We start from the raw sequence: 16,223 nt of genomic DNA on the forward strand, positions 1-16,223 counted from the left end.
AAATTAGGGACCAGACTTCAGATTGGCTAGCCCCCTCTCAGCTGAGATGATGTGACTGAAAGTGATTGCTAACTGTTTTTAAATAACATACATGTTATACTCGCCTACTTAGTACAAAGGTTTTACACAGCAGCCCCAATCCTTCTCTTATGGGGTCCTCCAGTGGCGCTCCAGGCTCCTCCACCTCCGTGCGGGCTTGATCCTGAGTTGCTCTGTCTGCGCCTCTAGACACAGACAGTGCAGCTCAGCCCTGACAGCACACACTCCGCAGGATTTGTTTGAAAGCAGCAGGAGCCATTGAATTCTACTGCTTTTAATCTGCCCTGTGAGGAGAGAGAGGGCGGAGAAAGCTGTTGCTCTCATGCACAGCGCTGGATTAAGACCGAGCTCATAAGTATAAGGGGGGCTGGGTGGAGCTGCACACAGGTTTTTAATCTTAATGCATTAAGGCATAAAATATTCTACTTTTACAATCACTCCAAAGCATTGAGAGTTGAATTGCACTTATTCCTTAACCACTTGCAGCCCATATAACTTATAAGGCGGCAAGGTGGCACTGCTGCGCCGAATCACGTACCTAGTATGTGATATGGCATGTCCAAGTCTGGGACGCACATGTGTGCTGCCGGTGACCCGCTTCCGCTGTGATTATACATAACGGAGCTGATCTGTGGGTACCGCAGACTCCATGTCTGCTGGCATCTGCTGATCATCCAGCACAGAGGCAGAAGTTCTGTCAGTAGGGAAGGCAAATAAAAATATCCTATAGTTTGTAGATGCTTCGACTTTTGTGCAGACCAATCAATATACACTTCTTTTTATTTTATTTTTTTTCTTTACCAAAAATATGTAGCAGAATACATTGGCCTAAATTGATGATGACGTTTGATTTTTTTCAATTTTTCTAGTGGATGTTTTACAGCAGAAAGTAAAAAATATTCCATTTTTTTTTTTTTTTTCTTTAAATTGTCTATTTCTCTATCGTTCATTGACAGACGCAGCTCCGTTTTCTTCTTGACCATTGGGTTATGGTGCCCCGTACCGAAGTAGGACACTAGGCAGGAAAAATCTTTTCCACGCCTAAGGGGCAGTCCCTGTCACTCTGCTATAGGATTCAGTTTGTTTCTGCCTAGTATAGGAGTAGGACCTAGTTCCCGGCTGGGACTTCTATCTTAGCTTGTCATTTTTTATTATAAAGGGAACCTTTGGTTAGAAAATATAATTTTTGTGCTAGCTTCGTTCCTAAGAGAACTGCAATCAACAGCTGGACTGGGTTTTGGACTGGATATTGTTCTTGATCCTTAAGGTCTCCCAATCCAGCCAGTAAGCGTGTGCAGGTTATAGTCCAGCGCTAGACCTTGCCAGGACAGAGCCCCAATGGACGGGGGCTGGCCCGCGAGTAAAACACCTCACCGGGACGCACACGACCTGGTTCGGCGTGAGTTGCAGTGTACCCCTTGGCTGGTAGCACCCCCACCCCGAGTTGAGAGGTAGTCTTTCTGGAGTGGCGCCTACCTGATGCCGTTGGTATGGAGAGTAGTGTCCCCCCATAGCTCATGCCGTCTCGGGGAGGACATGGACCCCTCCCTGGGAAGGTCAGTCCCTCGGGTACCCCTCATTCCCCCTGGCCTCTCAGTATGTACCAGGCTCCCCCAAGGCCTCCCTCCCCACCATCATAGATGTCCCTACCTTAGTCAGTGACGGTGTCCTCAGGGGTGGACACGCTGATGCCGTTATAGCGGATCCGCTGGGGGTCCCTGCCGGGAAATCATCCCGATGCCACTAATCATTTGGACCTCGTAGGGAGTCCTAGAGACCGCATGGCGCGCCAATGGGGGCCGCTATTTTACTGTAGTATCGCTCAGCCTTATTTTGCAGAAGTTCCTATTGAAATGCATGGGCGACCATGTTTTTGTGGCTTCCCCATAGTAATGCATTGGGCGGCCATTTTCTCGGAGTCCGCGAATGCTGGCCAGCAGGGAGCAGCTAGACCTTTACTCTAGTGATGACCCAGGTACTTCCTCTTCCTGTGAAGATCGCTTTCTCTGCACAGCAGACTGATCCTGTTCTCCTCAATATCGAATGGTGGTATGTCTATAGAGGTCCCTGTTGGTCTCTCTCTCTCACCCTGCTATCTGCAGTACTAGTGGCTGGGACTTGTAGTACCGCTGGTGCAGTGGTGTGGGTCCATTTTTCACAGGGTTTATATGGAGTCCCAAGAGCAAATTTCACCTACAGATCCCCTCCTTGCGGTTGCGGGGACCTCCGGGTCACAACCCCTGTCTGCCTAACAGCAATTTTGGAAAACCTGTTGTCAAAAGTGGGTTTGGTTTTAAAAAATTCCATCAGTAAAAAGCGCCCTATGCCCTCCCCTGCCTCTCCTGTATCCTCAGATTCTGTGGTAGATATGGCTGCCGCAGTCGCATTTCACCCTGGGGGTTCTGTGTCATCGCACTCGGATGGCGAGGATGACATATCCTCGTCTGCAGCCGCACGGGGAAGCGTGCTGGTGGAGGCACTTAGTGTCAGTGCGGGAAACTCTCTAAAAATGGCGGAAGATTCTGCAGCATCAGGGACGCAGGTGTCATTTGACATTCGCAAATCCCAGAAGTGGGGCAAAGTTTTCCCTTGTCCGGAACTTTTTCACAAAATTATCTCTGATCAATAAGGGCACCTCAAACAGATGTTAGTGGTGCCGAAGTGTTTTAAGAGGCGCTATCCATTCACGGACGCGGTATCCGCAAAATGAACCGTTCACCGAAGGTGGACACTCTGGTCTCCAGACTGAACAAATCTACTGTGGTCCCGATGGATGACAGACCCCGTGGATAGAAAAGTCTCTGTCCCGCTACTTACATGTGATAGCGGGCTCAATACTTAAACCAATCTTTGAGATCTCTCTTGTTTCCCAGACCATAACGGAATGGGCAAAGTTACTAAAAAGTGACCTAGAAACAGAACGGCTCCCTCCGGCTCTGGCAGAGCTAACGGATCAAATGATCCGAGCCCTACTATTTATATGTGAGGTGTCGCTAGATGCTGTGGCGGGTATCAGACACCTGTTCTTCTCATCCAACTCGTGACCAAAGACCAAGCAATCTCACACCCTGCCGTTACTTGCGTAACAATGCCACTCTCCGCTTCACCCGGCACACAGATTGTCCAGCTTGCGGGACCACAATCTAGATGCCAGCAGACTGAGAGCAATTGTCACTGGGCTAATTAACAATTAACCCTTTCTCTGCCACCACCTCTACGTTATAATGAGCCCAGAGGACGCTCGTAATTTTAGAAATACCAATTATGACTTTAGAATAACCATCTGTAACACACTGTCACCTCAGACAGGAATGTTCAGATGATTTATCCTAAACGGTAGCACTCTGTTAGGAGGCAGGTTCTTTGGGTCAGTTTGGCGTTTAAGAGCTTAGAGACAAAATTAACACTTTTCAAAATAAGGTTTAATTATAAGAAAGGTTAAGATTGGTGCAAATAAAAATATTTACAGAAAAATGGGTTACAAAGAAAGAGACACAATTCAGCAATTTAGTAGAATAGATAAGAATTAGAAATGAAATACTTGCATTCAAAAAGTCCTTGTATTATCCGAGTTCCAGAAGCTGAACATGTGTGATCGGTCTCCAATGGATAGATGTTCCTTTCCTTGATGTTACATGAGACTGAGAGCTCCATCAGCTCCTGTCTTTTTTTTCTCTGAGATCAAAGGGGCGATGACGGACACCCCTGACCAATTACAACAGAGTGGCAAAAGGGCTGTCCAGTGGTTTACGACCATTTCAAATGTACTTTTGTGGACAGTCATACCACTCTTAATATCTGGAAATATGTAAGGGTTACATTCTTGAAACTGATATTTTTTAACTAAGCATGTCATTTGCTTTCAAACAATATCAAACATGAATATCTTTTATCACGGAGGGAATATCTTATCGCTCGTTCCAATTCCCTGTATGACAGGGTGACCATGTGTGGTCTTGTTACGTCCAGTATGCTATTCGGCATTCAAATATTTACTTTTTGTTAATATGTTATGTTCAGGTAAAAAGTTATGAATTTTGTGTGTAACTGTGGTCATTTTCCTAATGATCAATTTGGCTTGTGGAATTCCACACAGCCTGGTCAGCCATAGTGAACATCTGTGCTTATAAGGGTTGCTTCGTTTATGACCCGACCGGAATGTGTTAAGATAAGGCTGCTTTGAGGCTTGCATACTAATGTTCGGTGACCCCGGGAGTTAATTAACACTGCCAAAAGGAGCTGGGGTGAGGGGAGGGTAAAGGAATGACCTTTTTGGTTCTGAAAACGGTCGGCTGCGCTCTGAAACACAAAATGGTTGCTTGCGACAGCTGTAAATGAAATGGCTGCCTGAAAAACTGGGGTCCCAACGCACGATACCATTACAGATGCGGCCCCTCTTGTAGCCAGAGTATCCGAAGTGTTGGCTCCGGTATTGGCATTACTGCAACAATGGGGGTTTACAGTACTGGGGTACCTGGACGATCTCCTACAGTCACTGTACAGACTCTGCAGGAATTTGGGTGGAACATCAATTTAAAAAATCTGCTCTGGTACCATCTTCAAAACTGGATTATCTGGGCCTGGCTCTGGAATCTGCTTCGGCGAGGGTGTTTCTTCCCCCGGAAAAGCTGCAGAAGTTAGAGGGCGATTCGCTTGCTGTTATTTAGCAACATGTCCTCTCTGCGGACTTGCATTCGAGCCTTAGGTCTGATGGCGTTGAGCTTCGAGGCAGTTCCGTTTGCTCAGTTCCACACGAGACCCTTACAAAGGGAAATTCTTGTCAAGTGGAACGAAGATCCAAAATCCTTGGACAATATGATTCAGTTGAGTCACAGCACAAAGAGTGCTCTTCTGTGGTCTCTTCGCTCGTTGGCCCTTCGCCAGGGCAAGTCCTTCCTCCCATTGTATTGGACTGTGGTCACCACAGATGCAAGCCTGTCTGGCTGGGGAGGAGTGCTTGGGCAGCTGTGTGTCCAAAGGTCCTGGACCGTGGAGGAGTCAAGACTACCGATCAATATTCTGGAACTCTGAGCGATAATTTGCCTGAGTCACTGGACAAATCGTCTGCAGGGTTGTCCAGTTCGGATACAATTGGACATTGCCACGGCCGTGGCTTAAGTCCATCATCAAGGGGGCACCAAGAGTGTCTTGGCGCCCTGGGAGTTGGCCGAGATCCTGAAATGGGCAGAAAATCTTGTTCTAGCCCTTTCTGCTGTGCATATCCCAGGATTGGAGAACTGGCAAGCGAATTACCTGAGTCGTCAGATGTTGGATCAGGGGGAATGGTCCCTGCACCCAGAGGTGTTTCACCTGCTGTGTGTCCGGTGGGGGACACCCCACGTCGACCTGTTAGCCTCTTGACTCAACAAGAAGGTACAGAGGTCTTGGTATCCTCTGGCCGACGCCACAGATGCACTGGAGGCTCCTTGGGGTCAGTATCAGCTGATCTATGCGGTCTCTCCGCTGAAACTCCTGCTAAGGCTTCTGCGCAGAATAGAGGTGGAAGGGATTCTGGACTGGTGGCCCCAGACTGGCCTTGCCAGTCTTGGTACGCAGGTCTGGTAAGGTTGGTAGCCGGTGCTCCTTTTGAGACTTCCTCTCAGGGAAGATCTGCTGTCTCAGGGGCCGATCTTCCATCCTGCTTTACAGTCTCTGGCTTTAACCGCGTGGCTGTAGAAAGCCAGGTATTGAAGCACATTGGTCTTTCTGATTCCTACACTGTTGAAGGCTAGAAAATCTACCTCCAGGAAGATCTATTATCGTAGATGGAAATCGTACATCATATGGTGTGAACCATTGAAGGAGCATCCTTGCCTTTTTTCGGTGGCTAGAATTTTGACCTTTTTCCAAAGACAGGTTGAACAGCGGTTGGCCTTGGGTACTATTTAAGGCCAAGTGTCGGTTTTGGCTGTGTTTTTCCAATGCTTTTTAGCTACGCATGGTTTGATTCACACTTTTATTCAAGGGGGTCGCCATATCGATCCTCCGATACGATCCCCGTTACCTCTGTGGGATCTTAATTTGGTATGGTCTGTCCTTCAAAAACCTCCCTTTGAGAACATTGGAGAGATTCTTCTGCTTACACTGTCAGAAGGTAGCCTTTTTGGTGGCTATTACCTCTGTTCGCAGAGTATCTGAATTGGCGGCGCTATCCTGCCGTTCACCTTATCTAGTGGTCCACATAGATGAGGTGGTACTTCGACCTAATCAGTCGTTTCTTCCTAAGGTGGTTTCTGATTTCCATTTGAATGAAGACCTAGTGCTGCCTTCACTCTGTCCTAAGTCCAAGCATCCCAAGGAAATTGCCTTGCATTCTTTTGAATGTGGTACACACAATTCGGGTTTAAATGGCGGCTATTGAATATTTCAGGAAATCCGACTTTGTCCTCACAGAAGGACCTCGAAATGGATTGGCTGTGTCTGCCGCAATCCTATCCAGATGGATTAGGCAGGCGGTGGGGTGGTAAAGGCCTATTCACCGAAGGGTCAGGTTCCACCTTTTTCCTGTGAAGGCGCATTCTACTAGGGCGCTGAGTGCCTCTTGGGGTTTTCGCCATCAGGCGTCGGTAATGCAGGTTTGCAAGGTGGTAACCTGGTTGTCTGGGTACACGTTACAAAATTTTTCAAAGTAGATGTGTTGGCATCCTTGGGTGCTTCTTTTGGTTGCAAGGTTTTGCAGGCTGCTGTTTGAAAGAAAAAATATTCTCTTTGAGGGTATATGTTTTCTAGGTGAGCTCCAGTTGTTCCGGGTTGAGCTCCATGTTCACTGGTTAGCTAACTTTAGCCTTTGGGGAATTACGTTCTTTTCTGCGTTATTTTCCCACCCCTCATGCAAATACAGTACTGCTTTGGGACATCCCAATGGTCAAGAAGAATATGGAGCTGCGTTTGTCTATGAACGATAGAGAAAACTGGATTTTTGACTTATCGTAAAATCCTTTTCTCTGAAGTTCACGCAGCACCCGCCCTTCTAGTTCTGAGTGGGATGGGGTTTTTTCTTCTAAACACTGCTTGCAACAAAACTGAATCCTATAGCAGAGTGAGTGGGTGTATGCCTGCAGGGACTGCCCCTGTAGGGGGCAGCATAACCCAATGGTCAAGAAGTATATGGAGCTGCGTCTGTCAATGAACTTCAGAGAAAAGGATTTTACGGTAAGTCAAAAATCCTGTTTTTTTTTTTTGTTGTTGAGATTACAAAAAATAACCGCAGAGGTGATTAAAAACCACCAAAAGAAAGCTTGATTTGTGGGAAAAGTACATAAATTTTATTTGGGTACTGCGTCACACAACTGCACATTTGTCAATGTAATGCAGTGCCACATTGCAAACAAATGGCCTGGTCATGAAGGGGTGTAAATTTTCCGCAGGTCATGTGGTTAAACACAGACAATAAAAGTTAAGTGGTTGTTTGAGAGAATTATTTAATTAAGGACCTTGATGGAAAGTGCTGCATGTTTTCTTAAACACAGATTGGTTAGCCGGTTTATGAGACTTTACTTTATTTTCAACAGGAGAAGCAGCGACACCAACAGGAACAGCTCCAGCGGCACCTTACCAGGCCTCCTCCACAGTACCAGGATCAGTCACAGAATTCTTATCCTCAGCAGCCAGTTGGTCCATTTCCAGGTGGGGCATTAAACTAGTCTTTAGGATATTGATATTTGAAATCTTTATGTATTTTTTTTTATTCTGAATTTGCTAGCTGTGTTCAGTGCTATAAGAAAAAGTTGAAAAAAAAAAAAGATTCTAGCATGTTCCACATCCCACAACTTTCTGTCAACTTTGGTCCAAATAAATCACATTTCCCCATCCCCTTTCTTGACAGCTGATGCCAGGAGGACTAAAGTTTTCATAGTCGTACATTACAGGACACTGCCTTCCACTGGATTATGCTGCTGTCTGTAGGGGAACTGGAGAAAGCTGTAAGGATAGCCTTGTATAACTTCTCCTGCTCTCAGCATGCCTTTTTGTTTTTGTTTTTTTGACATCCTTAAAACAGACATCTGCCATGCCAGAAAGATGATGTGGGCTCAGCCTGTAATACCACCTTCTAGGGCGGTTTTCTTAGAAAGGTGGTGCAGTGTGTTGAGTTAACTGCAGAATGCTCTACAAGTTCAGGGCTGAGGTACACCTGCCTGCTGGAACCCATTCAACAAAGACCCCTTAGGGGGTATTCCTGCTGGATGCTCAAAGGCTGCTGAACGTGGCTTGTCCCCAGCATATTCTAATTACGGGGAGCCATAGGATGGAAGACAAGTGCAGTAAATAAAGGCTCTTAATAAAGCGGTAATAAACCCTAAACCAAAAACGTAATATCTTGCAGCTTACCAGGATATGGTTGCTACATTAGTTTTCTTTTTTAAGCCTATTTTCCCCTCTGTTTTCACCTGATGATTTGGCAAGTAATGCACCTCCTGTTTTTAGAGTGCCCCCCATTCTGGACAAATGAGCATAGGGAACACCTTTGGACGACAGCATTGTTAATCTGGGGGGAGTGGAAAGGGTTGTTGAATGGAGCTATCAAATTTAGAAACACTAACAAATTGAAGCCAAACTCCAGCTCACGCTGCAATTACACAGGCGGTTACAGAAACAGTTTTTTCCTTTTTGAGATCAAGTTTTTACATATAAGCTGAACATTGTAAGCACCGCTGTCAGTGTTAATGGTTTCAATCTCCACTCTTCTAACTGGCACATCTGCAAGAGCGCTTGTTTTGAAACAGACTTGCTGGCCAGATCAAAAGGTGAAAATTTAAATTAAAAAAAAAAAAAAGCCTAAAGAAAATCAATCCAGCCATCACATCTACGAATTGGTAAGCTGAAATGTTTCCTTTTGCGTTTAATACTACTTGAAATGGCATCGTGGAGTTTCCTGTTTAAGTCAGGTGGCAATTACGCTCCCTGCCCTGCAATGTATTGTGACCCCTAAGAGAGTTCACGCATACCTACCATGGGGAAAATCATTATTTGATCCCTGCAGATTTTGTAAGTTTGCCCACTTACAAAGAAACAAAACAGTCTATAATTATCATAGGTGTGTTTTAAATGATACAGACAGAATATCAACCAAAAATCCAGAGAAACCTCATGATACAAATGTTAAAAATTGAGTTGCGTTTCAGTGAGTAAAAAGTATTTGATCCCCAAGCAAAACATGACTTTGTGCTTGCCAACAAGGGTTTTTCCAAGTACTAGGGTAAGACGGTTCTTGTAGTTGGTTACCAGGTTTGCACACATCTCAGGAGGGATTTTGGTCCACTCTTACAGGGTACTTACAGAGGCAAGCACTTCAACAAGTGCAGGTGAATAGCAGGCTAACGGTGTGCAGGCAAGACCTTCCTAGGTCTGACGTCTAGCGAGTAGGCTCCTCCCCTGTACACGTTGCGTCATGTGACTTCGCCAGCAGGGGGTCCTCTTTTCTCTATCAAGGCGCACTCTACTGGGGTGCTTAGTGCCTCCTGGGCCTTCTGTCCTCAGGCGTCAGTGACGCAGGTTTGCAAGGCGGCCACCCGGTTGTCGGTGCACACTTTCACAAAGTTTTATAAAGTGGATGTGTTGGCATCTGCAGATGCTTTTTTTGGCTGCAAGGTTTTGCAGGTTTTGCTGTTGAGAGGACCTGATCCTCTTTAAGGGTTTATTTTATTTTTTTTTCAGGTGGGCTCCATTTACCTGTTTTTGGTTGAGCTCCTGTTACCTGTTTAGCCTTAAGAATTTTTTTGCTGTTCCTACCCCTCATGTTTAATACTGCTTTGGGACATCCCAATGGTTAAGAATATCAGGAGCTGTGTCCGTCAGTGAACGAAAGAAAACGGTTTTGTCTTACCGTAAAATCCATTTCTCTGATGTTCATTGACGGACACAGCACCCACCCCTCTGTGGAGTTGTATTTCTTCTGACATTGCTTGTAACCAAACGGAGTACCTATAGCAGAGAGAGGGCGTATGGCCCCTGGCACTGCCCATAGGCGTAGTCAGACTTTTTTTTTTTTTTTTTTTCCTGCCTAGTGTCCTACTTCTGTAGGGGGCAGTATAACCCAATGGTTAAGAAGATCAGGAGTTGTGTCAGACTATGAACATCAGAGAAATCGATTTTACGGTAAGTCAAAAATCCGTTTTTCCCAGTTGTTCACTTTTTCGATACAATTTGTTGAATAAAGATATAGACGTGTAAGTTTATATTCCTAAAGATCAAATTACCTTTAGAAAGGCATCCGTACAGAAGACCATAAAATGATTTCTGCGCTTTTCACGTGAGCCTAGCCTTAAGCAGACCCTCACTCTAAAATTAGTCTTTCCCTTCAACCCGGCCCCACCTCCCACCGTCATTCTCGCTGAGACGAGATGGTGTCCCTGCTCCTGTGATATTCTTGTCATATATCCCAGGAAGCTGCAGAGCTGCTGGAGGGTGGAGCAGTGTGCAACTTCAGAGACCAGTTACCTAAACCTGAATAGACACCTAAAAAGATAGTGCCAATTGCGGTGTGTGGCATTGGATTGCGTAAGGACGACACTAGGCCACATATGAGTTGAGGGCAAAGCTGCATAACGGTTAAGATGGGGATAAAAAGTAGAGGGGTAATGAAGTCTCCTGTCAAAGTGTATGCATTGTTAGTTGTCTTTACATGCACTTTAGTGACTGGCATCATACCAATGGTTTGGTTTAAAACCAATATGGTGCCCATATTTAAAAAGGATCAAAGTCTTTACCAAGTACCAACAGACCTGTTCATATAATTGCTATAGTAGGGAAGATACCTAAGTGTTTGAAAAGACCACGATAGCACATATTCATGAGAGACTCTGCCTGCTTTCTTTTTATGAGGAAGCAAGCAAAAAACATAGAAAAATGGCTGTGGGTATAGCATACTTGTATATAACCCCCCCCCCCCCCCCCCCCCCCGTTTTTGAAAATGCAATCCTTTGCTTTGACCGCATTGTAACCACCTTGTCTAATTTTTACCAGGAACACATTTGTTTTATTCATACAGGGCATAGGCTGAATATAGGTTCGTACCTTCAGGTGATTGAACACTGGCAAAACCTGGGTGTCTCCCTTATAATCTAGCACACTTCCTCAGCTTTTTGCTACTGTCCTAAGGTGATGAACCTTTTTTCCCTTAGGGAGATAAAACGTACCTTAACCAGTTTATTTTTAAAACCTTGAACTGTACCTGGACTCCACACTTTGGGGGCAGCTTGTAATTTTGCTTTGAGAATTGGATCCTGCATAGGCACTAAGCTCGGCATGTGTAGCATGTGTAGTTAGCCAAAGGGTACTATTATACGTCCAGGGCTGTTGGCCATCCCAGACCCTGAAGACCCTTTTTGGGGGTATGCCCACCTTGATGGGTGAAGCATGGACCCTATATAGGGACCAGAGTCATGGACAGGTAATACAGAGTCATCCTCCTTCCTGACATGCTTACCTTTTTTACGCAATCTACTCCATAAGTACCCCACAGAGAATTACCCCCACCCATAGCATTGGCAAAATGGAGCCTCAGCAACAGCCATCCCTGACCAGAGCTCAGAAACACTGAGACTCTTTATTCCCACCATCTTGACCCAAGTCAGATCCAATATACATATTCAAAAGGAGACCGATATTGAAGGGGAATAGAGGACCTCCCCCGTAGGCCCCTATCCACTCAAAGATTCTGCAGATAGTAAGGCTGGCCATACACTCTACAATTTTCTTGTTCAACTTTCCTTTAGATTTACCAAAACCATGTAATATAGGGTCAAACCTAAACACTTTCAATTTGTATGCAGTCAGGCAGGCCCTTGCACTACATAGTTTAAGGTAAATCTAAAGGAAATGGAATAAGAAAATTGTATAGTGTATGGCCAGCCTTAGTTTGAGATGCTCTTAAAGCTCTTTCTACACTTGCAGGCCCGTCTCTGGAACTAGCTATTGCTGGGAATACCTGGCATCCTTAAACCTCTAAAACGCCCGCAAAAAAATCTGCATATCCACTTCCATCAGCGTTTTCTGCACTTTGCAGTCCCTTTCCTAGGCATGGTCAACTGGAAAGCAGATTACTTCAGCCGTCACCACCTGAATCAAGGGAAATGGGCCTTTCGCCCCAACATCTTTAACAAGAATGGTTAACTCTGGATATATTGTATTCAAGATTCAACAACTACCTTTTTGTGCCCAGGTCCAAAAGATCCTCAAGCAATAGCATCAGATGCTTTGATAATCCCTTGGTCTCAGTTCAAGCTAATCTATGCCTTTCCTCTCCAGTGCATACTCTACTACTTCTGCTCCACAAACAGAGACTAGAAGCCAGTGATTCCCATTGTAAAAAATCCAACTTGATACACAGACCTACTTGGACTACTCAGTGACCACCCAGAGCCTGTTCCCAACATTACTAAAACTGCTGTCCCAGGTTTCTCTGCTCCATCCTACTTCTCAGTCACTAGCTTTAATGACATGATTGTTGAAGCCGAGGTTCTAAGACAGAGTCTTAGTGTCCTGAGTGTGTCATCCCTAACTTGCTAAAAGCCGAAAGAGGCCACTTCCAGAAAGATTTATTATTGTACCTTGAACATTTTCTTTGCTTGATAGGAACACATGCACTTCAATCCCAGAGATTTCTTAGGCTTCACATTCTTGCCTTCCTCCAATCAAGAGTTGACCAGAACTTAGTCTTAAGCATCCTTGAAAGTACCAGTTTTGATGTTATCCATTCTTTTTATGAACCGCTGGCTTCAATCGCATTGTCAAAACCTTTATACAAGGTATTTCTTGGATCAGAACCCCCTTACAGCACCCTCTGCTTCCTTGGGACCTCAATCTGACTTTCTGCCCTGCTGAAACCTCTTTGAACCCATCAAGGATTTTCCCTTAGACGGCCTCTCCCTCAGGGTAACTCTTTTGGTCGCTCTCCCTTACCAAGAGCCACTCCTCATCCTTCATAATAAGGTATTACTACACCCAAGGCCACCCTTCCTTCCTAAGGTGGTAAACTTCTATCCCAATGGAGATATTATTCCATCTTTTTGCTATGCTCCAAAGCACCCCAAAATTTATTTATTTTTTTTTAATTGCCTGCAGGTAGTCAGAACTCTGCGTGTAAAGCAAAGCAATAGGTTCCATCAGGAAGACTTAAGTTAAATATTGTTCTCTTGATCAGGCAGCTGATCGCTTAAGCTTACACTCTAAAAGACCAAACTCCTGTGCTTTTATGTGTCCACTCTACCAGATCGATAGGTGTTTCCTGGGCATTTTTGGCACCAGCAGCTGTAGTTTATTTTGTGAGGCAGTCACTTGGTCTTCAGTTTCTAGCTTTTCAAGTTTGATCAGATGGATGTAGACTCTTCTACAGTTGCAGCCAAAGTTCTTGCAGCGGCACTCTAAATTGCATTTGTTGACCTTTTTGTTGTTGGACCTGTTGGCATAGTTCCATTTGTTGTTGCCCATCCTCCATTGATTGCTTCATGATGTCCCAGGGTCTGTGAATACTTGGCCCGTGTTCTGTACTGTGCAATTAATGAGTAATTTTGACTTGCCTTTAAACTCCATATCTTGATGTACAGTACAGGATATCAGCCACCTTCCCCTCTATTGCTTGGTAACTCACACTGTATTGCTTTCTACAAAACTGTGGACTCACTGAGCATGTTAGGGTTATGGGAAAGCGCCCAAATGGCATGTCCTCAAAAGTTTTTCCAGTGTCCGATCTCCTGATGGTAGTTGACCTATAACCCAGGATTTATGAATTCTCAGCCTGTGTCTTGTACACTACACCAAGTTATGAGATTCACAAATAAGTCAACATTTTTTTTCATACATGTGCATGATGTAATTTGCTTCCAGCTTCTGTTTTTGTAAAAGTATTCTGTACTTTCTGTCTTTTGCCACTATTAGTTCCTGTTTATTGCAAGTAAACAAACTAAACTCTAATAATTTTGCTTTTTTTTTTCAGGGTCCTCTTCAGTCATGCCTGGTGTAAATAGTATGAACCCTTCAAATTCTGGAAGTCCACGCATGTTTCCACAGTCACAGCCTATGCTTCACATGGGAGGTGGTCACGCATCTGTTCCAACTTTGTCTTCTGTTTCAACGTCTCAAGAGCGAGCAGTCTCTCAGTATCCCAACATTCAGACAGTGCAGCGGGGAGGAATGTACAACATGGGATCAGGTCTCTCACAGATGGTCTCAAATCATACACCACAGGGTAACATGCCCAATGGTCAGCCTCCAATGCAGAGGCAGCCAAGCTTGGGTCAAGGGAACCCTCTCCCCACTGGTTATGGACCAAATCCAATGGCAAATCCAGCCTTAGCAGCACAACACAGTAAAGGGGGTATGAACCCTGCATTGGCCAAGGCCCCGATGCCAAGAAATCCATCACAAAACCCAGGGTGGCAGCATCAAAGCATGCAAAACATAAACAATCAGACCCAAGGAAATAATGGCCTGGGTCCCTTCAATTCTGCCAGTGCCAGCTTTCATCTCCAGCAAAATCATCACAAAATGTCTAACCAACAGTTTGCCCAGGGCATGCCACAAGTCGGTCTAGGAGCTAGTCGACCTATGACCTCATTAAACAGTTCCGTCTCTACCCAGATAATGCCAAACATAACTTCACATCAAAGGACAAATCCTACCAGTCAACAGCCAGCACCAAATCAGCAGGTTCTACCAGTGATGACCCAGGCAGTGCCAGATCTGTCAGCATTTAGCCAAAACCCTGGTCAGCAAATGGCCAACAGGGCTGGCCTTCACTGTAATCAAAATTACCAGGTGAGATCAACAGGTCAGGACTTGCCCTTTGGGTACAGTGGACAATCTGGCAACAGTGGCTTACAAAATTTGTCAGGTGAACCTGATCTGCTGGACTCCTTACTAAAAAATAGGACTTCGGAAGAGTGGATGAATGACTTGGATGAGCTATTGGGGAACCATTGATACCAAGCTGGTTTCTTTTTTTTTTTTTTTATATATACACAATGGTTTTAAGAACCTTTTTAGTACATTTTTATTGAAAAAATTTGAAAAACTAAAATGTAAATTACATTTGGACCAAAAAAACCTGTGCCATTTGAGATGCTATTGTCAATGAGGCTGGAACATTATATGTCCTGCTGGTCTCTCCCTACCCTCTGTAGACCGCTAATAATGCCTGGAGCATGATTCGGTCTCTGCTCACCACTGCCTGCCTCTGTCAAATATGATGACTGGGCCCCTCTTCCTATCTCAAAAAATGCCTTATTTTATCAGCACTGTGTGAAAAATGATGGGTCCTTTGCAGCGAAGAACCAATTCAATTGTTACCATTTTCATTTGTCCATTTTCTTTTTTTAAACCATTGCTTTAATGTCAGTGTCATTATGTTGTTTACCCCTGGTAGGTGTCAGTTCATTGGAGTGTGAATCTCTTGTAACTCATCTGGCTATATGATGTCCTGCAGTATTTGCTCTTGTAAAGCAGGTGACTGAGGTACATTAATTGAAGTCCAAGCAACAGGTGGTTGAAGTTTTATCCAATATTTTTTTTTCCTTAATTTGCCATCGATCACTTTGATTTTGTTAGGTTCAGAAAATATAGAAAGCGATAGGTTTCTATGGACAACACAATGGCATTACAGTTTCAAAGGGTTCCTTTAAAGAGTTTTCCATAAACTTGAAATTTCTCTTAAAGAAACAACTCTATATAGCAATAGTTTGAGCCTAAACTTACAGACTTTACCTGTATCACCACTTGTCTGGTTTTGCACTACAACTTTAAATATAGTGGTTGTAGTAAAAGCCATTGTGTAGTGTTCATGGAATTGGTCCTCCAGGCAATACAACCAGTGGAAGTGACCACCTATCTGTATTACTTCTGCAATCCAGAGCTTACACAGGGTTCATCATTTTTGTGGAAATCTTCCATTACGTTCCTGAATACTAGTTTGAAATGACCATACCCCACCTTTAATCAGAGCCAACTTTATGCAAGTGATGCAAGCAAAAACAGGTGATCATAGAAGTATGGTCATGTTTCAAAATTGAATCAATTGATTATGGTGTGTAATTTTTTTTTCCTTCATTAAAAAATGTACTTTGTTTAAATTACTAAACAAATGGTCCCAGTTAATGTAACAGCTTTTTGATAAAAAAAAGCTCATCATGCATGTTAGCAAGCAGTATGTTCCCATCCAGTCCTCGTTGATCATTGCAATTCGTGTTTTC

At 44.4% G+C, this 16,223-nt stretch overlaps 1 protein-coding gene across 1 annotated transcript in view; it reads left to right on the top strand.

Moving 5' to 3' along the window:
* The window catches only part of MAML1 (mastermind like transcriptional coactivator 1), a 157,166-nt gene extending 141,880 nt beyond the window's left edge, over positions 1-15,286 (top strand). Inside the window, exons 4-5 of the mRNA XM_082256519.1 lie at positions 7,551-7,665; positions 13,973-15,286. Coding sequence (XP_082112645.1) covers positions 7,551-7,665; positions 13,973-14,958 — 1,101 coding nt within the window. The 3' untranslated portion in view covers positions 14,959-15,286. The remainder of the gene's footprint in view (positions 1-7,550; positions 7,666-13,972) is intronic.
* The last annotated feature ends 937 nt before the right edge of the window (positions 15,287-16,223 follow it).

The sequence above is a fragment of the Pelophylax lessonae genome (genome assembly GCF_965119305.1).
Source record: "Pelophylax lessonae genome assembly, chromosome: 4".
In the NCBI taxonomy this organism is placed as follows: Eukaryota; Metazoa; Chordata; class Amphibia; order Anura; family Ranidae; genus Pelophylax; species Pelophylax lessonae.